Raw genomic sequence first — 27,738 nt, forward strand, 5'->3', positions numbered from 1 at the left:
TAAGCCACAGTCCCAAATTTATCTTTCTCCAAATGGCTATCTAGTTACTAGAAGGGCCATCTTTTCCCCACTGACTTCAGATGCTGCCTTTATCTTTACTGAATTTCTATATGCACATAATTCTGGACTTCAGCATCTGCTCCATTTGTTTGCTTTTTCAGGTCTCTCACAATTTTAACAATAAAGGATTTGTCTTTTATATCTTCTCTTTCAAGGTTTTCTTAGCTATTCCTCCTGCTTGTTTTTCCTTTTAATGTCAGTTTTACTATCTCTTCACTAGAAAAAAAAATGCCATTTTATTAGGACAGTGTAAGTTTATACATAATATGAGCTGACATGTTTATGATGATTCTTCAAAAACACCATTGTTGGGGGAAAAAGGATTATTAAAGTCTAGTTTTGTGTGTGTTAGAACACTTAAATTTGTCACCTAAATTTTTTTTTAAAGATTTATTTTTATTTATTTGAAAGACAAAGTTACAGAGAGAGTTAGAGACAGAGAGAGAGGTCTTCCATCTGCTGGTTCACTCCCGAGATGGCTGCAACGGCCAGAGTTGCACCGATCTGAAGCCAGGAGCCAGGAGCTTCTTGAGGTCTCCCACGTGTCACATCAGTTTTATGACTTTACATTGTTTAGTCAGTGCTACTGAACAGGTATCTTCTCTTTAATTGTATTGTTCAACTAGATTTTTCTGATATGTAAATGGAACTGTATAACTAATTTATTAAATTATTTACTTGTCATAGTTTTACCTAAGTTCTCATGGGTTTTTCAGATGTCTAATGATATTTCTAAGGAAACCCTCTTTGAATTTTTAAACCTCAAATACTTTCTCTTGTCTGATTTACAGGCCAATAATTACTAAAATCAGAAGCAACAGAGAGAATCACTGCCTAGATCCTGATTTTGGTGGACACGCTCTATTGTTACCCCCTATGAAGAAAGATGTGGCAGCTTTAACGCTGCGGTACATCATGCTAGGTATCCACTGTTTTCCTATTTTACTGAGTTGGCTTTTTAAATCAGATATAGGTACTGGATATTTTTCAAATGACTCTTTAGCATCTGTGACAATAATAACATGATTTTTCTTCCTTTAGTATACTGTGATGAATAATACCCATGAACTTTGTAATACTGCATCACCTTTGTACTTTTGGAATAGACATTATGTATTGTTTTGAAGACATTTTATTATTTATTTATTTGAAAGGCAGAGTGACATAGAGATGTTCCATATTTTGGTTCACTCCCCAAATCCCTGCCATTCCTGGGGCTTAGAAAGGCCCAAGTCAGGGTCTAGAACTCCATTTGGGTCTCACATGTGGATGGCAGAGAACCAAATATGCAGGCAATTATTCTCTGCCTTCCCAGGTGTATTAATAAAAGATCAGAAGCAGAACTCTGGGACTTGAACCAGAATTCCAATATAAAATGGGGGCAGGCCAAGAGGCAGCTTAATATACTGTGCCATAACACCTGCACCAAGACACTTTTTTAAAATAGTAAAATGTATTTCCTTATGTATCATTGGATAATATATAACTCTAGCAAACTGAAAGTCAAAACATTCACATTTCAAATACAGGTAGCCTGTGCTCCAGTTTTCTCAACTACTCATTCACCCATCCAACTACCTTTCCATTCTACAATGACAAACATCAACTTTTTCCAGGCACTAGGTTAGGTATTCAGAATATAGAAGAGAAATATAGGGTATGGCTAACATACAAAAAATTATCTTAGTCACCTTCATATACAATGACCTCTACGAGTAGGGAGCAGATCTTGTGACTTGCTTCTATCCAATAAAACACTGTTAAGGGAATTTATAGATGTAATTAATGCCACAAATTGGCTGAGATCAACCAATCCAACCAACAATAAATCAATGTAATCAATCAGGGTAGCTCTGACTTGATCAAATATAAATCTTCAAAGGGAAAACACACGCTTTCCTACTGACCTTAAAGAAATAAGACACTGCGGGGCCTTGTGCTGTGGCACAGTGGGTTGATCCTCTGCCTGCAGTCCCGGCATCCCATTTATGCGCCGGTTCTAGTCCCGGCTTCTCCTCTTCCAATCCAGCTCTTTGCTATGGACTGGGAAAGCAGTAGTAGATGGCCCAAGCGCTTGGGCCCCTGCACCCGAGTGGGAGACCAGCTCCCAGCTTCAAATCAGCGTGGGAGATCAGCTCCTAGTTTCAGATTGGCTCAGCTCTGGCTGTTGAAGCCATCTGGGGAGTAAAGCAGTGGATGGAAGACTTTTCTCTCTGCCTGTCCCTCTCTATATCTGTAACTCTACCTCTCAAAGAGAGGACGAGAGGAAGAGAAGAAGGAAGGAAGGAAGGAAATAAAACACTACAAGTTATATAACCAAAAGGAAATGAACTTTACCAACAGCTGTGTAAGCTTGCAAGATGGCCCAAGTCTCTGATGGGACCATAGTTCCAACCAACATCTTGGTTTCAACATTGTGAAATATTGAGCAGAAGAGCCAGCAAGTGGTAATGGGAATATGGAAATAAAAATGAGTATTGTTCTCAGCTGGTAAAACTGTGGCGCTCTGTTTTCCAACAGAAAACTAATACATTTGGTAATTCTTCTCCAGTTGACAAGAAAACATTTAAACAAATAAGCTTATGTGCAGGTTCTATAACAAAAATGCTTATAGTACTAAATTAAAACACAGCAAATTCCATGTAGTAGTATTCAAACAGGCTTCACAAAGGAAATATTAAAAGAAGTGTTCAAAAGTGGGCAATGAAATTCATTCTAGACATAGACAAATCTATCTTAACCTTATACAGAGACAGAGGGTAGAATGATGGTTGCCAGGAGCTGAAGGGCAGAGACAGGAGCCATTCTCCACTGTTCCCCTCCCATCTCATAACTACCCTTTAGCCACACGACACAAGAAAAACATATATTTTACCCATTCAAAATATTACTATAGTAAACTGTGCCAGGGTCTAGAAATCTTTTGGATAGCAAGTAAAGAAAAGAAGAAAACCTAATTTGAAATACTGATATCTAATAAGCTTTTATTAAAAGCATCATAAAATTGAGTGATATAGTTCTGTGCCTTCCCTGTCTTACATAATTCCTGTTTAGGGCAAAGAGGAGTATTAGAGACAAGCTGTCCTGACCCACACTGGGATATTCTGGCTTTAGAAATATTATGGGATGGGTGGAATGATGATAGTTTTATTAATAATTTCTCTATTCCCCTACAGTTTCCCCAATACTAACTAATAAAGAGACTGTAAAATAAAACCATTAATTTCTATACTTGACCTTAGTCAAAAGGCCGAGAAGCGATAAAACCATTAACTTCTTAAAACAGATAAGTTTGGAGGATTTGTTTAAAAAGTAAATAGCTTGAAAAATTTCAGCAAAGTTGGCTTTTAAAACCTCAGAAGTATTATAGCTCACTGAGATAGCTACAAAGCATATTTTATAGCAATATTAGCCAATGTATAGGTAAGGGCAAAACCAAATTAGTTACCAAATCTACAACCGCAACTTTATCAACTCTATTCAGACACTACTTGAGAAAATTCATAAAATTGCAGATGACATATTTTACCAAATAGTGGCAAAAAACTGCGAAAGACAAAATATACCCGACATACTGATGAATCCAGAGATATCTCCAATCATTTATGATATAATAATAATAAAGTAAATTATTTACATCAGCTATTATAGAAACAACAAAAAAATAGCATTATTGATACAGCTTTGTCATGCAAAAACTTGCCTATTAATATTCAAAGAAGACATTTTCAAAACTTAGGATTTTATTCTAGAATATGGTAAACAAAAGGAAGTTACAGTGACCTGGCATACAAATAGCCGTACAGTTCATGCCTATCCTTCAAGACTTATTTTAATTTGAAACCACTGTTTTATTGAAAAACTAAAACTAAAGTTTGGCATTTGGGGCAGTGGCTAAGATATCACTTGGGATGCCTTCATTCCATATCAGAGTGCCATAGTTTGAGGCTCAGTTCTGCTTCCAATTCTAACTTCCTGCTAATGCATACCCTGGGAGGCAAAATACAATAGCCCAACTGAGTGGGTCCCTGTCACTCTAGAGGGAGACCCAGACCTAACTTGAATTCCAGATTGGCCTCCTTTTGGCCTAGCTCCAGCTGTTGTATCTGAACCAATGGATAGATCTCTCCCTCTCTCTGCCTTTCAAACACATAAAAATAAAATAAAAAATTTAACAACTGGAGGACACTATGTTGAGTGAAATAAGCAGTACCCAGAAAGACAGGTACCACATATTCTTCCTTATTTGTGGGAGCTAAAATATAAAAAGAAAAAAGAAAGAAATGTCTGTATGTATCAGTACTGCTGCAAATAGTTTTGTAAACTTTGTATTACACTTTTGCCAAAACAGTGGCTAAGATTATTATATGACTATAGTTTTAATGATATGTGATTACTTAAAAATTTACTATATATGAGTGAAATGGTCATTTTCTAAATCAATTATTGTTTATAGCACTTGTCTATATTTCCACTAACCTAGGGTCTTTTTGCTTTTTACTTGCTAAACTTCTTATTTGGTGAGATATTAAGCCTTTTTACTGTAATGTAAATTTAAATTATATTATCTCAAAAACCAAAAAATAAAAAAGATAGGAAGGGAGAAGGAAGGAGGGTGGGAGAGCAGGAAGGTGGAAGAGAATATCATTATGTTCTCAGAATTTTATCTACAAAAATCATGTTGAATCTATTAAATTAAAAAATTTTTTAAAATATAGTAAATTGTTGTGAGCTCTAAAAAACTTTAACAAAATACAAAAAACAACTAGTTTTGTTTACAAAAGCTTAAACAAACTCATATAAAATGGTATTAAAATGCACACCTTTAAAGAGGGTTTTGTAGGGGCTGGCACTGTAGCCCAGTAGGCTAAGCATCCGCCTGCTGTGCCAGCATCCCATATGGGTGCTGGTTCCTATCTTGGCTGCTCCTCTTCCAATACAGCTCTCTGCTTATGGCCTGGGAAAGCAGTGGAAGATGGCTCAAGTGCTTAGGCTCCTGTACTCTCATGGGAGAACAAGAAGACGCTCTTGGCTCCTGGCTTTGGATTGCTCCAACTGTTGTGGCCATTTGGGGAAGTTAATGAGCGGATGGAGGACCTCTCTGTCTCTCCCTCTCTCTGTCTGTAACTCTACCTCTTAAATAAATAAATAAATAAATAATGTTTAAAAAAAAAAAAACAAAGGGAGGAGGGAGGCTTTGTGAAGAACCTGGATTTTGTTGCATTCAAAAGGAAAATGGTGGTCATCAGGAAGAGAACCCATTCACTCAGCAGGAAAATTAAGATTTTCTTTGCATAAAGTAGTTTTCTGACAGTCAATTTGACTGACCAGGATGACAACTATCTTTAATAATTAGATAATCTAAAGGATACTTCCATGAATCAAATGAGCTAAACTTACAGTATAAAGATTTTGATCAAAAAATTTTAAAGCACAAATAGTTTAAAATATGAGCTACAAATAGAAAATCTCAGCATTAGATGCTACTATAAGCATGAATTTGCAATTGAACAGCATCCTACAATGAGCATATACTTACATTCTGTAGTCAGTAACAGATTTTTATTTTCTTTTAGCATTGATTAATTTCTCCTTAGCAAGGTTGGGAAGGTCAATAAATTAACACCAGATAAAAATGTTAAATAAAAATTAGCTACATAAGCATTCATATAGTAAGTATAATCTATAAATATCCTACTGAATGAGTACTGCTTATTAGGTCCTGATAAATTCCTAATTCTACATCCTTAAAATAGACTACATTTTGTGTTTTCCTATATTCTATTATTAGCCTTAGGTGAACATGTTACAGATATCATATGTAAAACAGTCTATGAAGAGGTACTTAGGGGCTGGTGCCGTGGCCTAGCTGGTAAAGCTGACACCTACAGCACTGGCACCTCACATAGGCACTGGTTCAGGTCCTGGCTGCTACACTTCTGATCCAGCTGTCTGCTATGGCCTGGGAAAGCAGTGGAAGGTAATCCAAGTGCTTGGGTCCTGTACCCATGTGAGAGACCCAGAAAAAGCTCCTGGCTTCAGACCTGTCCAGCTCCAGTCACTGCAGCGATTTGAGGAGTGAAACAGCAGATGGAAGATCTTTCTCTGTTTCTCCCTCCCTCCATTTGTTAACTCTACCTCTCAAATAAATAAATCTTAAAAAAATAAAAAGGTACTTAATCATACAATCATGAAAATTAGAAGAGAACCCAATAAACCACACATCAGGGAACAGAGAGTACAGAAGGTTGAGTGTCACAGAGCCAGAACTATAACCAAGCCAACTGATTCCCAATCTAGCTCACCAGAATTCTACATTGTACACAAAGTACAATGATGCAAAGCTGAATGAGATTCATGCACAGAGATTCATGTACAGAGACCCACTACTATATAGAGAGCTTTAAGAAAATGGCAATTTGATCTATAAACAAATAGTTTAGAATAGAAGAAAAAGCTGTATGGAAGAATCAGCACTAGAGCTGAGCCTTAAAGAACTGTCAGGTCTGCAATGGAAAACATGAAGAAGGCCATGCTAAATAAGAATACTGTGGGCAAAGCGAGTATAGGGCACATCCATCAAAAATAAGTGAAAAAGCTAAAATAAAGGGAGACAGGTCATATGGGAACTACTATGGGAAATAGGGCCAAATGATAGATTAGGAACAGATAAGGGCACACTGATCAAAACAGATTCACTATGTAAGTACCAGTAAGGCATCAATAGTTTCTAGAACATGGGGCCTTGGATAAAGCTATCATTTATACTTTTACTGTGCCTTGCTTATTTTTACAGTCTAGCTTGGTATTCTTTTTATTTGTGTACAGGTCTAGTTCTCATCCTACTTGATGAGACTCTTGCATTACACTTCTGTGGATTCACTGCATCACACTCCCAGTAAGTTTACTTAATTCAGAAGTGAACCTACACAAAACAAGTAATTCCACACTACAACATGGTAAAGTCTGTAAATGAGAAGAGAAAAAGAAAAAAATAATTTTGATTTTTAATCAAAAAAACTGCACATGATACCACTGTCAAACTTTAAATTACTACTAAAGTATAATGCTAGTTATATTACACCATTAATTTATTATTTACTTTCTTTGTAAAAGAAATAAAAGTTGCAAATGAAAAAACAGCCATATTAAGTAGTTATTTATTGGACTAACAATTCTAAAATTTCCATGGAAAAAGGAATAATATTGTGATTTTTTTCCCTTCATTTTAGCTTTTATTCTTCAAAAAAGTCATTGATGATTACACAGTATTTCATTAGGAAAGCTACAATTTAAACATAACAAAAACCAAAAATGGTAGAGTTGGACTTAAATTAGAAATAGCACACTCTGCTTCTGATCCATAAATTTTACTTTTAACAAAAAAAGCAAATATAAATTAATGACTTTTTTTTTGAAGGCAGAGTTAGACAGTGAGAGAGACAGAGAGAAAGGTCTTCCTTCCATTGGTTCACCCCTACTACAGTCGCGCGCTGCGCCGATCCGAAGCCAGAAGCCAGGTGCTTCTCCCTGGTCTCCTATGCGGGTGCAGGGCCCAAGCACTTGGGCCATCCTCCACCGCCTTTCCGGGCCACAGCAGAGAGCTGGACTGCAAGAGGAGCAACCGGGACAGAACCTGGCGCCCCAACTGGGAATAGAACCCAGGGTGCCGGCGCCGCAGGCGGAGAATTAGCCAAGTGAGCCGCGGCACTGGCCCAAAGATTATTTTAATCATGGTTATCTATTTCACTGTAAGAATCCAAAACTATTTAAAGTCTCAGACTATACTTCAGTTTCTTTATTCAAATGCGTAAGTAGCATTTCTAACTTGACATTTTATGGAGCTTTTTGCTTTAGGATAAAAGGGGAAAAATTACATTGTTCTTGTTCAAAAGGAGATACATGATTTTAGCAATGGATTCCTGAACAACTTAGATAGGAAGATGGTATCTTAGAGGACTTCGTTTTGCATCTAAATAACCACTTCAGATTTGTGATTAGAGTAGCCCCTCAGTTATGAATCAACACTTTATATGAAGTTAAAGGGACTTCTAATCTACCCATGGATGTGTTTTAAGGTATTTTCAAGTTAACTGTTTGAAAACTATCATTTCTTATAGGAAACAATGCAAAAAGTAGTTAGGTTCTATAGTGGATGAGAATGTAATAGCATTACACTCTCATTTAAGTATGGTAATTGTACTAGTAGTGTTTTTTTAAAAGAAAAAAAAAATCAGTGAGTCTCAAATGACACCCACTTCCATTGGCCAGCAGGTAATCCCACCCTTAAAATAGGCAATTCCTAAAACTAGCTGCTGCAATCCTTTAAAACCACTGACAATTAAGGCATACTTATGAATTCTCTGTGTGTGTTTGTGTGTGTGATAATAACAGAGGAGAGGAAATGAATGGGTGTTTTGCTTAAGTAAGGGATTTTAAGATACATTTATGGGTGTTTTATGGGTGGTTGTTAAGAAGTGAATTAATGCCTGTAACTGTATCTCCAAAATCTAAGAAAGTGTAAGGGAGAAAGCAGGTGGTTCAATAAAAATCACTGAGGTGAGAAGTTAATAAAACCAGTGGAGAAAGTCTAGTCAGTATCTGCAAATGCTCTCACTACTATGGTTTACATATGATTTTAAAAATGCAACTGCTCTTCAATAATGTTTCACTATGCTCAGATTTATAATAATGGATATACATGTAAGGAACAAGTTACAATCTTGGCTATTTACCTTTATCTTAGTCCCCAAAACTATAGTTCATAAATTATAACCACTTGAAAGGCAAACCACAAAGGAAATTGTTAGGGAACACCCAAAAACATTTTTGAAAAAAAAAAAAAAATCTCTCTAAGTTCCCATATATGACTACCTGAAGATACAGTAAAGCTTCCTACATGGTAAAAAAGCAAAGCATACATTTTACTTAATAGAGTCCACAAATAATTACCTTGTTAACCATGAAATCAACAAGATTTATAAAAATCAGTAACTGGTTCAAATACTGTATTCATAAATAATGAAGATCACTTATGATTTAGAATTTCATGTTTATAATTTTTCATTACTTCCTGTTCTATCTCATATCTCTATTCATGACCATTACTTGTCATTTCTAAAGCATATACCTTAGGTTGCAACTAGAAATGGCTTGTTTTGGTCTTTAATATAGAAATGCTGAAAAATTCTTTTTGCCTAACAAGGACTATTGCCAAAGAAGCTTTTCTTTATATTTAAAAATGAGTATATAAAAAAGTACAGAATAGTAACTGGTGAAAAGTAATTAAAAGAAAATTCAGCAAGGCTTCGAAAATGTCACATTTCCATATCCTGTTTGTACCTTTTCTTTTTCTTTTTCTTGACAGGCAGCGTGGACAGTGAGAGAGAGAGACAGAAAGAAAGGTCTTCCTTTTGCTGTTGGTTCACCCTCCAATGGCCACTGCGGCCGGCGCACTGCGGCCGGAGCACCACGCTGATCCGAAGGCAGGAGCCAGGTGCTTCTCTTGGTCTCCCATGGGATGCAGGGCCCAAGCACTTGGGCCATCCTCCACTGCACTCCCTGGCCACAGCAGAGAGCTGGCCTGGAAGAGGGGCAACCAGGACAGAATCCGGCGCCCGGACCGGGACTAGAACCCGGTGTGCCGGTGCCGCAAGGTGGAGGATTAGCCTATTGAGCCGCGTTGCGGGCCGGTACCTTTTATTTTCTATCAAGCACAGGTACTCCTTTTAAGTGAATTTAGAAAAAAAAAATGGCATCCCTTTTAAGTTGTAGTGAGATTCAACACTACAGGTAATTACTCAGATTTCAGCATTGTAAGTTACAGATTGACTTTCAATTCAAATTCACCTTACCAATGGGGGAGGTGGGGCAAAACTAATCTGAAATCTCTTAGAAGACGTATATTTTCTGAAAGTAACAAATTACACTCTCGTTGTTACACTCAACCTCCCTACTATTCACTGGGAAACAAAATTTATCACAGTTCAACCCAGTTTTACTCAGAAATTTATTATCACCCTTTTCCTGTCTTGGAAAATGTTGAGAGAACAACTATCTTTTTCTATGAAATCACTTTCACTGTGAAAGTGCAAATGGAACACTGAGCAGCCTAGAAGTGACAGACATACATTTCCAAGGTACATGTTCTGTTGAGCAATATTAGAATCAGAGAATATATAAAGAATGCCATTATTTCTCTTGCTGTTGGTGAACTGGTAATGGACACATGAATTAAGAGTGGGAAAATTACTTGTTCATACTCTATTTTGTGAAGTCTTAAAGAATTTGCATCTAGTTCCTAAAATCAGTTTTGGCTGATGGGAAAAACTTAACCAACCTGAAAAAATCTCAGAGTGATTTCCTTGTAAATATTTTATTATGTGAACGTTAAAGTAAATTAAGTTTGCTTTCTTAATAGGAAAATAAACTGTACTGGAATTTTTTTGTATTTTGGAGCTACTGTTTTATTTAAATGTCACTACATTTAGAAAACTTATGTTTGCTAAAGAATAAGTCAGAAATGTAGGTTTATCTGACAGTAATTAGAAAGAAGTATAATTTAAAACTCATTCCAGATACACACACACACACATATACACATGCATATGCACATTAAATTTTTCTCTCTTATGGGTAAAAAGAAATACATGTTATACATATTGACTTTTTACAAGAATGAACCATTCTTAAGTTTTGCTGTGTACCTTTCAGTTTTTATAGCTGAATTATTCTTTTGCTACCTAAAAAATGATCTCCAAACTTTATGAAAATAATGGCCATATTATTATCTTTCATCTGGAACCTGTGAATACTGACACCCACCACTCTTAACAATCAATACATAGAGCCTTTCTCTCTGTCTCTCTCTCTCTCACTGTCCACTCTGCCTGTCAAAAATAAAAAAAAATAAATAAAAATAAAAAAAAAAGACCGGGCCGGCGCCGCGGCTCACTAGGCTAATCCTCCGCCTTGCAGTGCCAGCACACTGGGTTCTATTCCCAGTCGGGGCACCGGATTCTGTCCCGGTTGCCCCTCTTCCAGGCCAGCTCTCTGCTGTGGCCAGGGAGTGCAGTGGAGGATGGCCCAGGTGCTTGGGCCCTGCACCCCATGGGAGACCAGGATAAGTACCTGGCTCCTGCCATCAGATCAGCGCGGTGCGCCGGCCACAGCGCGCCGGCCGCAGCAGCCATTGGAGGGTGAACCAACGGCAAAAGGAAGACCTTTCTCTCTGTCTCTCTCTCTCACTGTCCACTCTGCCTGTCAAAAATAAAAAAAAAAATAAAAAATAAATAAATAAATAAAGGCTGGCGCTGTGGCTCAATAGGCTAATCCTCCACCTTGTGGCGCCAGCACACCGGGTTCTAGTCCCAGTTGGGGCGCCAGATTCTGTCCCGGTTGCCCCTCTTCCAGGCCAGCTCTCTGCTGTGGCCAGGGAGTGCAGTAGAGGATGGCCCAAGTGCTTGGGCCCTGCACCCCGTGGGAGACCAGGAGAAGCACCTGGCTCCTGGCTTCGGATCAGCGCACTGCGCCAGCCACAGCGCGCCAGCCGCGGCAGCCATTGGAGGGTGAACCAACGGCAAAAGGAAGACCTTTCTCTCTGTCTCTCTCTCACTGTCCACTCTGCCTGTCAAAAATAAATGAATAAATAAATAAAATAAAAATAAAACAATCAATACATAGAGAAGCTAAATTTATATGTATAGATTCCTAAATTGATTGTAAAGAAATACTGTTAACAGTTATTTTTTCTGCATTTTATCAGGTTTCTTTGTCAATAAAATTTTTTTAAAAACTACCCTTAAATATACAGTTCTCATGAAATCCTGTGTTTTTTCAAAATTAATATAAAAGAGAACAGGTTTCATGTATTTCATAGGCACAGTTCTAACAAGGTAACCATTCGTCCTCTCTTCCTCTCTCTCTCCCTCCTTCCTTTCTTTTTCTTTAATTTTTGCAAAAAACATGATTTCAATCTACTCTATAATCACAGACTTCATGTACCATAATATTTAACAAGTAATAAGCAGAAAGACCACAGTTTCATAGGAGTATAACAAGGACTAAAAACAATCAAATCACAAGATGTCCATTCATTCCCATACATTTTTGTATTCTATATTAACTACCACATATCAGAGAAAACATATGTTATTTATCTTTTTGGAACTGGCATATTCCACCAAGCATAATGGTTTCTACTTGTATCCATTTTGTTCCAAAAGAAAGGATTTCATTCTTTTTTATGGCTGAATAGTTTTCCATACTGTATCACATTTACTTTACCTAGCTGATGAACACAACAACGTTAGCATGTTCATGTTCTACCTAAAAACTGGCTGTCCCTCAAGGGGACCATCTTCCCAAGTACACTGTTAAGGAGTCTACTGTCTTAGTATTTCCATGTACTGCTGTGGTTTGTGGTATGACAGGTATCCTTGCTTATCACTACTACATCTAGATTACTGTTCTCACTACCTGCTGGGCAAACAGTTAGCTATCAGACTATTCCAGGGTTACAATTCTTGATGGTATTATCAGTCACCGGAGAGTTTAGCAACGAGCTTATGACCTTTCCAACCCCAGCCTTTTCATTACTCTTGATTTAAGTATCCATGTAGACCATTTATACAACTTGCCCTCCACATGATGATCGTATCTTCTGCCCCTATAATTATACCTTAGACTTTAACATCTCAACTCAGGTCATCTAACAACCCTTCCTATTTCTGGATCACTTTTCTTGATTACTTCCACTCTAATACTTCTTCCCACACAGAACTTCTTTTCCCTGACCCTATTATCTTTTTAAGGTATATATCAGTACCTTTAAATCTAAACTCTCAATCAGCATAATCCCTGCATTGCCTCTTTCTGTCAGTTCTCACCTGACATACCCCCAAACCTATTAAATCCAATTCTCTGTCAATTCCATACTTTTTACCAAGTAGCTGAACAAAACTGTAGAAAAACATGCAATTGTGTGGTTGTTTTCACTTTAAATTCATGACCACAAACCTCAAAGTGGGCTCCTGGTGCTGCCAAGCAATCACAATGCTCCTCTTTACAGCAAAAGGCTTTGAAACGGAGCTGACTGCAGTTGCTATCTTCATTTCCTCCCCTCCCTTTCTCTCTTGAAACTACTCTGATCAGATTTTCCTTCTCAGTATCTGAGTGTCTGGGCTACATTACCAATTAACAGTCCCAGAAGCACTTCACAGGGGTGATTATTCCTCTCTGAAATACCTTCTTTACATGGCTTCTATAAACATTGTGTGCTCTAGTCTCTCCTCCCAGCTCACTGGCCGCTACACTTTACTCTTCTTTGCTGCATTTGCCTCCTGTTCCTCACTTTCCACCAGTGCTCAGATCTCAGACCTCTTCTCTTTCTATTTATGAATACTTATTGTCTTGGCAAACTCATCCAACAGGATGGCTTTAAATACAGCAAGTTATATCTTCTACTCCAATCTGTCTCCAGAACTCACAAACCTACATACACCCCTCTGTCTTGCTCACTGACCTCCAGCTATATTGTCCTTTTCTTGCTTTTTCTCAAACATGTCAAACATGCCCCTGCCTCAGTATGTTTATACTTGAAACATCATCTACCAGGAATGCTCTTTTTCTGGCCTTCATTTTCACCACTGAGATGTCGGCTCAAATATCGCCATATGTAGACGACTCTCCAAGCCCTTCTACATTAGCAATCTTCTTGCTTTCCTTTTATGGCACTGGTCACCAACTGACATCACATTACATACTTGCATATTCGTCTACCTTTAAATGACTGTTTCCCCTATTGAAATGTAATCCCCAGGGGCCAGCACTGGAACACAGCTGGCAAAGTCTGCCTATAGCTCTAGCATCCCATATGGACACCGGTTCCAGTCCCAGCTGCTCCACTTCTGATCCAGCTCCCTGATAATGTGCCTGGAAGATAGCCCAAGTCCTTGTGCCCCTGCCACCCACATGGGAGACCCAGATGAAGCTCCTGCCTCCTGGCTTCCAGTTGGCCAGCCTTGGCTGTTGCGGCAATCTGGGGAGTGAACCAGTGGATGGAAGATCTCTGTCTCCCCCTCTCTCTGTAGCTCTAATTTGCAAGTAAAAATAAATAAATCTGAAATGTAATCTCCGAGGGTTGAGCATTCGTCTATTCTGTTTACTGCTTGCCAGAGAGTGGGCACTAGAGCATTTGTTAAATGACTAAGATACCTTGAAGTTTTCTATTTTCTCAAGGGATGGGATTATGAGAGCATTTCAGTAGATCAGTTACACATTTCAATTATATTAGAATTTTTGACAATCACTTTGGTTATCAGAGAAAAAGAAAAAAGAGCAAATAATAAAAAATTTAGTTTAACAGTAGTGAAAGGAAATACAATTAGCCTGAAACTATATATTTATACAAACTACTGAAAAAACTTTGAAGCTGATTGTCAGCTGGTGTGGCTTCTTGAAGATTTATTTGAAAGGGATCCCAAAGCTAAATCAGTTTCAGGAGGAAGGGTTATCATCTGAAGGATATTCTCCAAGCGAAGGGAAGAGATGAGAACACTCCATGTCTTTAAATCTTGCAATCCTTTATGTTCAGCTGACTACCTCCAAGAATACCATATCTGTATAGTCTATTTGAGATCTCCATATACAAGAGTCCCCCCAGTAGAAGAATGAAACTGTGGATAGTACCAAACCATATATATATATATATATGTGTGTGTGTGTGTGTATATATATGTGTGTATATATATATATATAATTTTTGCTCATTCTTACCTATGTATGACAAAGTTTAATTTATAAATTATGTACAGAGTTAACAACAATAATGAATAATAAAATAGAACTACTATAAGAAAATAATAAAATCGCCAGCATCATTACTCTTATGCTTTGGAGCCAATTATTAAATAAAATAAGGGTTACTTGAACTCAAGCACTGCAATACCATGACACGTGATCTGATAACTGAGACAGCTATTAAGTGACAAATGGTCAGGTAACATACACTGATGGATATGGATACACTGATCAAAGGGACAATTCTCATTCTGCTGGGATGGAGTGGGAAAACACAAAATCTCATGATGCTACTCAGAACAGCATACAATTTAAAACTTACAAATTATTTATTTCTGAAATTTTTCATATTATGTTTTTTGGACCGAGGTTGACAGAAGTACCTAAAATCATGGAATGCAAAAGCGTGCATAAGAGTAGTACTACTGTAAATGTTTAATCAGAGAGCTTAAACTTACAACTAAAACAGAACTTTTGCAGTCATTGTCTAAAATAAAAAAAATTACTCTTTATCTTCTCTATTTCTGTAATAACACCTTTCTTTCATTCATTCAGTTGCCCAGGTAAAAACTCTAGAAATTAACCTTGAGTCTCATCTTTCATTCAACCTTGACTCATATCCACAAGTGTATCTTGTTAGTTTTGTCCCTGTAGCATTTTCTAACTTTATCTGCATCTTTTCCATTTCTAAGATTAGTATTTCAGACAAAGCCTCCATGGCCACACACCTGGTCCACAGTAATAGCTCTCTAGCTGACCTGTCTGTACTTGTGCCCCCTTACAATCCATTATCCACACAGCAGCCAAAGTGACTTTTAAAAGCAAAAATAATATTTTATTATTCCTTAATGATTTCTCCTTTTCCTTGGAAAAAAATTCAAACTCCTTATCCTAGGTAATTTCCCCAGCCTATTTCTCTAATTTTATCACAAACCATTTTCTTCTTATACTCTGTATGGCAGTGGTTCTGCCATACTGACTTCCTTTGAGGTCCAAAGTTGTTTGCACCCCAGGGCTTTTATAACAGCTGGTCCCTAGACTAGAATGTTCTTCCTCTGACAAGCTCTCTTAGGACATTCAAACTTCAGCTTAAACGTCCCCTCTTCAAAAGACTTCTCTTATTACTCAATTTAAAGAAGGAACTCAGTCCTTGTATAACATTATCTTTGTACAATACAAATAATTCCTTGATATTTGAATGGTTCATTTATTGTTTTGTTGTTTCTTTCACCTATAATGAAAACAGCTGGAATCTTTGTACTACCTGGTAGGAGGATCTACTCAATAAATATCTGCTGAAGATGATTTGTGCTGTATTATATTTCAGTAAAAATCTTTCTGCATGTGTTTATTTTTACTTGTAGAATAATAGAATGAGAACAGAATTAAGTAAGAATTCATGTTAGGGATTAGAGATGGTAATGCTCTGAGGCTGAAGAAACAGGAATTTCTTTTGATTTAAATTCAACATATACCAACATTTTTGCCAGGCAGAGTCAGGGGCTGACTTCAAAACAATGGAAAAAGAGTCACAGACCTTGAAAGAAGACAATAAAATAGGCTACTTCAATACAGTAAGTTTTTTTTTTTTTTTGACAGGCAGAGTGGACGGTGAGAGAGAGAGAGACAGAGAGAAAGGTCTTCCTTTGCCGTTGGTTCACCCTCCTATGGCCGCCGCGGCCGGCGCGCTGCGGCCGGCGCACCGCGCTGATCCGATGGCAGGAGCCAGGAGCCAGGTGCTTTTCCTGGTCTCCCATGGGGTGCAGGGCCCAAGCACCTGGGCCATCCTCCACTGCACTCCCTGGCCACAGCAGAGAGCTGGCCGGGAAGAGGGGCAACCGGGACAGAATCCGGCGCCCGGACCGGGACTAGAACCCGGTGTGCCGGCGCTGCTAGGCGGAGGATTAGCCTAGTGAGCCGCGGCGCCGGGCTAATACAGTAAGTAAATACCATGAAAGCGTACTGCAATAGCTGTCACCAGTATATACTAAACCTAGCCTGGAAAGTAAAGAAACAGAAAATGCTTCTTGAAGACATCCATTTAAATTGAATCTGATCTGAAGCATGAGTAGTCATGAGACGTGTGTGTGTGTATGTGTGTGTCTGTCTGTCTTTGGGGGTAGGAAAAGGAGGAAGGCAAAAAGGCACAGTATAAGAGTTTTTTTGGATAGAAGAAATATGAGCAAATTCAGAATCCAGAGCTTGTAGCATGCAACTGAAAATAAGGTAACTGGCTCTCTCAGTTAGCATGAACAGAGAAGTACTGAGAGACTGAATGGTAAACAGGGACAATGTCCTGAAGCCCTAAGGACTTCAGACTCTCCTACAGGAAAGAAAGTCACTGAAAAAATTTAAAGCAAGATAATTTTTATATGTAACACAATTCTTATTAAAGAAAGAGTTTCAAGAGGTAGAAAGAGGTCAAGCTGGAGATTGTTAACAGTTTTCCAAGCAAGATATAAGTGAGATATATGGAAATGAGGAAAAGTGGATACAAAGATAATACTGTTAAGAAGTAACAAAGAAATTACAGTTCATAGTAACATAGCATATAGTATATAGTTTATCAACAAACAGAAGAAGCTCCAAGCCTGCAATTATAAAGTGATGTCAAAGAATGGCAAATGATGATAACCCTGTTTGGATCACTTACATTGTATACATGTGTTGAAAAGGCACACTATAGCCCCTAACAGGTACACTTGATGTTTAGACCACTTGTTTAGCAGGATTGCTTCCTTGTACATAATTTAAGTAGCACATCTTATTTTATTCAAGAATTTTAAAATAGCCACTTATGATTAATCTTAACATTGCAATTTCATTGTAATCTACTAAATTTATTCTGGTCAACAATGTACTATAAAAGTTAACATAGTCTAGCCTCAAGTATGTCTTTGGTATCATTACAAAAGTTTTATTGACAATAAAATCATATGGAAAAATAAAAACAGTCTAATTAGAACGTATAAATGTAATTAAGGTCTTTGAAGTCTGTAAAATAAAGGAACATATTCTTTTATTATTCTGATAAAAATTAAACCAATAATAAAATTGCCTCAGGAAAAAAGAACTTGAGAAACTAAAAACAGCAAACATTTATTGAAATTTTATATAACTATACACAAATACCTTTTCATGTTTATGGTTGCTATGGCTAGCAACAGAATGACAAACAGCTAAGAAGCAGATACTCTTTCAAGAATATTGTGATTTACATTTATTTTCAAATTTATTTCAGTAAAGATTTTTTTAAGACTTCTGATATGATAACGTGACTGTATAATTAAAAAGAGTTCTAGCAGAGAAAACATTGATTTTTCTTTGCATCTGAAAGTGTAATATACGGCTGTCAAAGGAATGATATTCTAACTATAATTAATACATTATATTATACTTGCAACATTTTACACTAGGGATACAGTGGTAGGTTTAAGAAAAGTATTATTGATTTGAATTATGACCAAAAAGCTTAAATGCCAGGCACCAAAAAGAATCATCAAACTGTAGACAAAAAAAAAATAAAGAGCGAACACAGAAACAATATGAAGATGACAAAATCTGCATAGGAATTTCTTAAAGACTAAGGAAAACCAATATAATAATTTGTATTTCATAGCTATAATTTAAGTAACACATCTAGCACCTAAATCTCCTTTTAACACTAAAAAGTAACAGAATAACACTTACCTTACAACTATAAGCAAAGCTATAAGGATTGAACAGATAGGATCTGCTATCATCAGACCAAAATTTTGCATCATGATGGCAGAGGCAATTACACCGATACTCCCAAGTGTATCTGCTAGAATGTGTAAAAATACACCTAGAAATACAGCATAATAAAAATCAAAATATTTCCTCATTAATTTAAAATACAAATATTTCTTGAAGCCATAATTTACATATATATAAAAAAGCAAAATATCAATTTGAACAATCAGTTACTATGCATATTCACTTTAATAACTAGGTAACAGTACAGTGTATATATAAATTGTGACTTGAAATAATCTTTATTTTTCAAATCAATGGAGGGTAAAAGATCTAGTAAATTATATTTGTTTTTAATGATATAATAGAAGAATGAGAGAAAATATTGTTTGTGAATATCTGTTTCTGACTAAAAGAGTTGAAAATTTAATTTGTTAGGGAAAGGAAACTGCATTAGGCTAAAAAAAAATTGGCCAAGAAAACATTTAACTACAAAAAATGTACACAGAGAGCCCTCTGCTGGTTATGAAAATTATTACCATTTGAGACTAGAATTTCATATAAACTACTTATCTAGATATATTTGTTATTTATCCTAAAGGTATTGTTACCTAAATTAGTTATATTCTATGCTTAATCTTAATGCAAGAAAAGGTAGCAATCTGAGTATTTTTAAATTAATATAAAATATATGTTGAACTTTCATTTATTAAAATAGAAAAATGCATGGGAAGTCATTAAAAATGTCAAGTTTCATATATAATGTTTCTAAAAAGACTTGAATGAGACAAAAAATTAGTCAACATTTATATCTTTAATAGATAAAATTTAAACTTTAACAATGACTTATTAAAACAGAACATTCTTCAACACCATCAACTACAATATTTGGAAACAACTGATGAATGAAAAGCATGTACCTACTTTAGAAAATACTTCATTTTTCCTTTTTTATTATTTACTGAGTAATAATAGGTAAACTATAATTATCTTTAGGTGTAGGAACATAGATTTACTTAAAGTAAAAAATTCTTTTAATAATTTTAAAGTTGACCATTAATATGTCCAACAGAATCTTAACATGTACCAGGAAATTATATTTCAATAAACTGCTACTGTGGAATTTTATAACTAGTTTTATACCAAATATAACTCATATCCAACTATCTACATATACTTTTTCATTTGTATAGCATTCTGACTCATAATCATTCTTCAAAAAGCTAAGGGGTCAATTAAAAAGAGAATTTTGTCAGAGAATACTTACAAAAAAATTCTAACCTATGTTATTTCAAATAGCAAGAATTAAATAGATTAATGCGTTTTGATCACTTGAACTTAAAAATTACACTGGAAAACAATCCATAGCAAAAGTTATTAGAGGATCTTCAGTTACAAACTCTTGTGTGCAATACATACTTTTAACACATTATTTTTTAAATACATTTTTAAAAATGTTTCTGAAAGGTAGATGAGATTGATTGACTACCCCATGGTCCATTTCCCAAATGCCCGTAACAGCCAAGGCTAGCTCAGGGGGAAGCCAGAAGCCTAGAACTACATCCAGGTCTCTCATGTGAGTGGCAGGGACTCAAGTACTTCAGCCATCAACTGCTGCCTCGCCAGGTGTGCATTAGCAGGAAGCTGGAGAAGCATCTTCTCAGAAGCAGAGAAGATGGTACTCAGTCAAGGCACTCTGATATGGAACTCAGGCATCCCAAGCAGCATCCTACCTGTTGCACCAAATGCCCAGGCCAAATTTTTATATTCTTTTATAAGTATTTTAAATGAGTCAGAAATTAAAATAGCTCTAAACACTAAAAAGAAAATAAAAAAGAAAAAGCTATTTGCTCTTGATTTTCCTTGGATTGGAAAGTACCTACCAGCCTCTTAATTGTTAAGCAGAACACCAGCTTTAAAGGCAAGTGTCATTAACTAAGCCTTTCTCACTTTCTAGTATCTGTTTATGAAAAAAAATCACTAAAGAAAAGAAATATAAACTGTTTAACTTACTACATAAACTTCATTCCTTAGAAGACTTTATATGATACTGACAAACAAATTCTTCCAAAAATTACTAAGTCAAGGACCACAGTCAAAATGCAGCAAATAATCTAAAAATTAGATTAACTCAAGGTTTTTCATATGTATCTGTGTGATTGTTTTACAGCCAAGTTTTAATGCCAGGCAGTTTTCTCTACTCTTCTACTATCAATTGAGATGCTTCAGTCACAATATATTGATAGATTTTTGGAAAATACAGAATCTTAAAATTTTTTTTAATTTTTTTATAAAAGACATTTTTTTTCCAAAGAGTTACAGAGAGAAGAAGGGAAAAAGGGTGAGAGAGAGAGATCTATCTGTTAGTTCAGCCCCAGGTTGCTGCAAAGAACATTTGCAATGACTAGTGCAGGGCCAGGCCAAAGCCAGGAGCAGGAGCTTCATCCGCCGTCTCCCATGTGGGTGGCAGGGACCCAAACACTTGAGCCGTTCTCCACTGCTTTTCCCAGACTATTATCAGGGAACTGTATCAGAATTGTAGTAGTTGGAACATGAACCATTGCCTATATGGGATGTCAGCACTGAAGGCAGTGATTTAACCTGCTATGCCATAATGCCGGCCCCAAGAATTTTCAGATTTTTAAAAAATTCATTTTTATTTATTTGAAAGGAAGGGAGACAAAGAAAGAGAAGCAGACACTGGTTCAATCCCAAATGCCTACAACAATTGGTGCTGGGCCAGGCAGAAGCAAGGAGCCCAGAACTTAGCTTAGTCTCCCATGTGAGTGCCAGGGTCCCATGTAATTGAGCCAACACTTGTTGCTCAGTTGCATCAGCAGAAAGCCAGAGCTGGAAGAACAGCCAGGATTTAAACGCAGATATTTTAATACAGGATGTGGGTATTCCAAATAGTGTTTTAATCACTGTTTTAATCACCCTAGAGTTTATTGTCATAAAAGCTTTTATAAAAATAATTATGAAGGCAGATCTTTCTTTCCTCCAACATATGATGATTCTCAAAACTAAAAATTAGCAAGGCTAATTTATAACACTTAATATATATGGATCAAATATGCATGAAAACAAGCTATTTAAGCAAATGCTGTTTTAAAACAATTCTAAATATTTTATATTGGAACATTAGTGACTGAAAGATATATTTAAGCCTGATAAAAATAAATTTTTCAGAATTGAGGACCACATTCACAGTGAAAATATAAAAAGTTTCATAAAGAAATAGTGGACAAACAGGTGCAATGGAAATTAGATCAGAGGCTACTGAAAAAGTCAGATTGAAATCAAATTTAATAAACATAGTGAGACAGGGAGCTTGGATTGAAGAAACCTTGACAACAAAGTCTAAGTAGAAACTCAGAACCAATGATTGGTTCATATTTCAAAAAAAAGAAAACTACAGTTTATAGACAAGACTGATTTTCTCTGACTTGTATAACTTTTAATATATCATGATCTGGAGCTTCTGTTCAGGTATCATCAGTTGACACCTACAAATATGATGAAGGTCTCATTCTGCATTACATGTTTAGCTCTGAGCTCTCTTACAGCATAACAATATTCGAGTAAATTATGCAGTAATTCCATGAAAACAAACGTACTATTTTACGCACACAGACCTGTGTTTATAGTACATTTACCTACAGTTAAGTAAGATAGTTTCTGAGTATTTTTTTAATTAAACCTAAGAAAGTGGCAAAAGAATATCTGCTAGTATACCTCATAACATATATAAAATAATCACCAAGAAGTCTGTTTAAACATAAATATTAAGTCATGTATTTTTTTTAAAGGAAAACATCAGAGAACTCAAAGCTATGAAACTACTTTTATAAAACTGAGAAACATACAAATTGCTTGTCATACCTTGCAAAATCTGTCTGCTGGGTCCTGGCGCTTCTTTTAAAGAGGGACCATCTGTAGAGAATTAAGTTAAATTATTTTAAAACATATCTTCAATTCTGACTCAAATTTTTCAATTCAAAGTCCTTTTCATTCAAACGTATCATTAAGGATGAATGAATATATAGCCACATCACACCTAAAAAATATTTTTAAAAATTTAATAAAGTAATTAAGTATAGGTAAATCCAGCAGAGGCAGTTTTAAAATATATCAATGGTACAGAGTATTTTGGAAATTGTATCAAAGAGTTAAAAGCACAGGAAATTAACAACACTGTCAATATCTTCAATATGCCTAAAATATCCTCTGCAGTCTTACAATTGAAAAATTCAGATAAAATCAAAGCTATAAGAGGTCCAAGAAATGAAACCAGGACAGAATTTAGGATACCCTAAGACAAACATCTGCTTTTCAATATATTTTATATGTGTCAAGCATTTCATACAGAAGAAATAAGATTCTTTATAAAATTTTAACCTTATGGTAAAAAAGATGAAAACATTGATATAATTTCTACTTAAATACTTTGATGATTACAGGTCAGCTTTAACATAAAAGCAGAATATAGGTAAACAAGGTAAAAGAAGAGCAACACTTGTATTAAAAGATTATCAGGAAGACTGACAAGCTTTCTGATCACCACTAAATGAGTACCAGCCTGTACTCACTGGTTCTTGACCCACAGCAGCAAGAGCCCATGTATGCTTATCACTCACTACTGCTTTGACAGAGTACCAACACAATGATCTGCAATAAGGCGACAGCAAAACACAAAAGCATAAGGCTACACAACCCTATTTTCTGACTACATATGGCGATGTAGGAAGGAAAAAGAAGCTACCCAGAATGCTTTGCTGATACTCAAAAGTGGCACTGTTTTAAAAATGAAACTACTGATCAAGGCATCAGACGGCCCTTTCTAGTAATAGGTCTAGATAAAGACATTTAAAAAAAAAGATATATTAATTTGAAAGGTGGTTATATAGAGAGAAAGAGACAAAGAGACAGAGACACACAAATGGAGAGAGTGATCTTCCATTCGTTTGTTCACTCCCCAAATAGCTACATTTAGCCTCGTCAGACCAAAGCTAGGAGCCTAGAACTTCATCTGTGTCTCCCATGTAGGTGGCAGAGACCCAGGTACTTGGGCCATCTTCCACTGCTTTCCCAGGTGCATTTGCAGGGAACTTGATTGTAAATGGAGCAGCCAGCACTCGAACTGGTGCCCATATAGGATGCCAGTGTCACAGGCAGCGGCTTAACCTACTGTATCACAATGCCTTCCCCAAAACATTTTCAAAATCACTATTTTAAAGAGTAGATTCTGCTATGCTAATGAAATAGTTAAAAAATACAAAAGGTCTTCAAAAGGTTCGTGGAAAATGTACATTATGAAAAAGCTATGCATGGATTTCAATTTTTTTAACCAAAATAAACTTATCTCTTAATCTCATTCTTCCACAAACTTTTTTAAGTACTTGTGTGCAACTTCCATCAAAATGAAATCTAGAACCCCTCCCAGATAACCAGTATGTTATCACTAGTTGCTTAGCAAACCCATTTCTTTTTCCTGTTGGGTACGCAACTAGGCTCCATTTCCTATGCTCCCTTGAGTTAGATGGTGCTCTAACACTGAGTTGCAGACAAAGAAATTTGACATGCAAACCATTGCCAGGCTCCTAAGAACATCTAACATAATCACCTATGTATTTTCTCTCCAGTTTGAGGCAAAGAATCCACTAGAACCTTCCACCAGTTAGGAATTCCATAAATGGAAGGAGTCTGGATCCCCAAACTGCTATGAGTAAGTCCTCACTTTCCCTATCCTAACAACCTAAAGGCGATTTATTGCTTATGTTACTGAAACTTAAGTGTTTTTTTTTTTTTAAATATAGCTTGCTACACTCACAGTGTAGGACTTCAGTAAATATGAAGCTCACAATATTTTCTTGTGATAGTAGAATGTCTCTTAGAAGCAAAATGAAATCATATTCCTTTTACCTTTGTACCCATACCTGGCTTACACAATATTTAGGGCAGAATGACAGATAAGAACACAAATTTTTAAAGTCAGATTCTTTGTGCTCAAATCCTAGATTTTCTATTTACTAGTACTTATGACCTCTTTGCGTGCTTCAGTTCTTTATTTAGAAAATGGGGACAACAGCTGTATCTACCACATCAGAATAAATATTTAGAGTATTTAAAAACTTAATGTATGAGAAGCACTTAGAACATGCCTGGCACATGAATGAAAATTTAAAACTCCAAGCAATAGCCAATACTCCTGTTGACAATAATGGTAACTGGAATACAAGATGAGTTTACTGTACGTATTGTATGACTCTGAACAAATGTATTTGATGAAATTTTTAAACATTTGTCTCTAGTCTACCAAAATAAGTACTGTATTAAAACCTAAAACATGCCTTTTCTAGCAATGTTTTTTCTTTTTTTTTTTTTTAGGTCTTCCTTCCATTGGTTCACCCCTCAAATGGCCGCCATGGCCGGCACGCTGCGCCGATCCGAAGCCAGGAGCCAGGTGCTTCTCCTGGTCTCCCACCCGGGTGCAGGGCCCAAGGACCTGGGCCATCCTCCACTGCACTCCCGGGCCACAGCAGAGAGCTGGACTGGAAGAGGAGAAACTGGGACAGGATCCGGTGCCCCGGCCAGGACTAGAACCTGGGATGCCAGAACCGCAGGTGGAAGATTAGCCTAGTGAGCCGCGGCGCCGGCCTTTTCTAACAATTTTTAAAAATTACATCTTGTATACCTCCTCACCAAGTAATCCTAATCTCATTTTCTAATCTAAAATGCTCCAAAATCTGGTTTAGGGATGTTCAGGAAGTAAAGGCTATGCAAATATTCTAAAAATTTGAAAAAATTCAAAATCTGAAACATTTCGGACAAACAATATGCAACTTACGTTATTTGGCTTTATGGGGTTTGGAGGTGGAAGAGAAATTAAACCTGGAGAAGGATTTTTCAGCATTTAATAAGATTTAAAAACAAATATAAATAGCACTTAAACATTCATGAACCCAGTGTTTAATAAGTTGTTCCTATATGCTAGGTCTGTGCTAGACTCTGTTAATGGATAGTTGCTCCTTTTCGTTTCAATTTTGTCTATGTTGAATCTCATAAACAGTCAGTTGAAATTCTAGGATAATTACAGGATCACATGATTATGCCATGTTATACATCATGCAAAGTAATCACTGATTACAGTGGGTAAAAGAGTGGTTCAGAGTTTAAGGCAAGGATAAAGGAAGTGCTGGAGCTGAGAAGAATAAATGCACGGGACTCTATTTGTAGATTCACAAAAATTCAAGCTTTTCTAAAACAGATCTGCCTGAGAATTCCTCAAGGCCATGCAACTTCTTGCTGATCTACTCTTCTCCTTCTTGACCAAATATACCTACATTTCACCTAAATGGAATCTAACTGCAGTGCACTGCTCATTGTATTAAAAAAAAATTCTACAGCAACAGACAAGGAGTCACTAGAAAATGTTGGTGGCAATGTAAGGGAAAAAAGGCTTTAATAATGGATTAACAAGTCCATTTATAAGCCATGTGGTTCCCAATTCTTTGCTTTGATTAAAATGTAGGGATTAGCTAATAGAACACAGAATTAATAAATTAACAAAAATTTTTGATTCTAGATCATTGTAGATTTTGGAACTTATTTATAAAAGTGTTTAAAAAATTGAAACTGTTATAGTATTGCTCTATTTAAGTTTTCTTAGCATTGTAAAGATGAAAAATGGGAACTGAATTGATATAAAATCCTGCTTTATGACATTTAATTATTTCTCTATAAAAAAACAGAAAAAAGAGCTCCAGTTATCTAATTAAGATACATATTTCAAATATGAGACAACATGGAAATGGAATTGAAAGCTAAGTACATTCTGATGCAAAAAGTTTTTGAAATCCATCCACAAAGTGAATTTTCACAACGTTGAAGATTTCATATGCATGGATTTCAAAATTTTTATTCCAAGGTAAATGTATCTTTTAATTCCAAGAATGATGAAGTTTCATTCTAAAATGTAACCTAAAATGTGTCAGAAATTACATTCTTTGCAATTGTTAGACCAAAATTTAAAAGAAATGATCTTGTAAATGTGTGAAGGATATACAGTTTTTCAAAATTATTTTGGGATGCTTAAAGCAAAGTAATTGGAAAACTAAGGTTTCAAAGCATTTTTGTAATCATTACAAAAATAAGGCAAATTTTAGAATAACCCAGGCAACAAATGCAAAAATAGACCAGTGGGATAACATCCAAACAAAAAGCTTCTGCACAGTAAAGGACATAAACAAAAGAAAAAGACAACTGATGGAATGGCACAACATATTTGTAAACTACATATCTGATAAAGAATTAATGTCTAAAATATATACACAACTCATATATCTCAGGAGCAGAAAAATAAATAACCCAACTGAAAAATGAATGGAAATCTTTCCAAAGAGGACTCCAAATGGCCAACAGGGATATGAAAAGGACAAGCTATGACATCTCACACCTGTTAATAAGTGTCGGTGAGAATGTGGAGAAAAGGGAACATCTGTACACTCTTGGTGGGAATGTAAATTAGTGTAGCCAGTATATACAACACAATGGAACTTCCTAAAAAAGTTAAAAATAAACCACTGTATGACAGCAAACCCACTCTGGAAATTTATGCAAAGAAACTCAAATTAGGATCTCAAAGAGCCATCTGTACTTCCATGTTCACTACAGCATTATTCACCATAGTCAAGACATGGAAGCAATCTAAAGTTCCATCAAAAATCAATGCATAAAGAAAATGTGGTGTGCACAAAATGCACAAATATATAATGGAATATTATTCAGCCTTAAAAGAGAAGGAAATTCTGCTACTTGAAAAAAGCATGGATTAACTTGGAGAACATTATGCTAAGCCAGATAAGAATGACAAACATTACATGATACCACTTACATGAGGAATTTAAAATAGTCAAATTTATAAGGAGTAGAATGGTGGTTGCCAGAGACAGGAGGGAGATACAAAGGGGAAAGTATTAGTAAAAATACAAAGTTTCAGTTACATCCTTTGTACCTTTCTAGATAAATCCTGTAGATCTTCACTTCATAGTGCCTACAGTTAATACCATTTGTGTGTGTGTGTGTGTGTGTGTATATATATATATTTTTTTTTTTTGACAGGCAGAGTTAGACAGTGAGAGAGAGAGACAGAGAGAAAGGTCTTCC

General features: G+C 36.1%; 1 protein-coding gene across 3 annotated transcripts in view; it reads right to left on the minus strand.

Annotated features, from left to right (window-relative positions):
* Positions 1-27,738, minus strand: part of SLC30A7 (solute carrier family 30 member 7) — a 96,094-nt gene that overhangs the window by 40,411 nt on the left and 27,945 nt on the right. For all 3 annotated transcript variants that reach the window (XR_011390547.1, XM_070077969.1, XM_008264812.4), the window contains 2 exons: positions 22,456-22,506; positions 18,550-18,685 (listed from right to left, as the gene is read on the minus strand). Coding sequence is in view for 2 of the 3 variants with exons in the window: in XM_070077969.1 (XP_069934070.1) it covers positions 18,550-18,685; positions 22,456-22,506 (187 nt within the window). In the remaining variant the exon portion in view is untranslated. The remainder of the gene's footprint in view (positions 1-18,549; positions 18,686-22,455; positions 22,507-27,738) is intronic.

The sequence above is a fragment of the Oryctolagus cuniculus genome, chromosome 7, assembly GCF_964237555.1.
Source record: "Oryctolagus cuniculus chromosome 7, mOryCun1.1, whole genome shotgun sequence".
In the NCBI taxonomy this organism is placed as follows: domain Eukaryota; kingdom Metazoa; phylum Chordata; class Mammalia; order Lagomorpha; family Leporidae; genus Oryctolagus; species Oryctolagus cuniculus.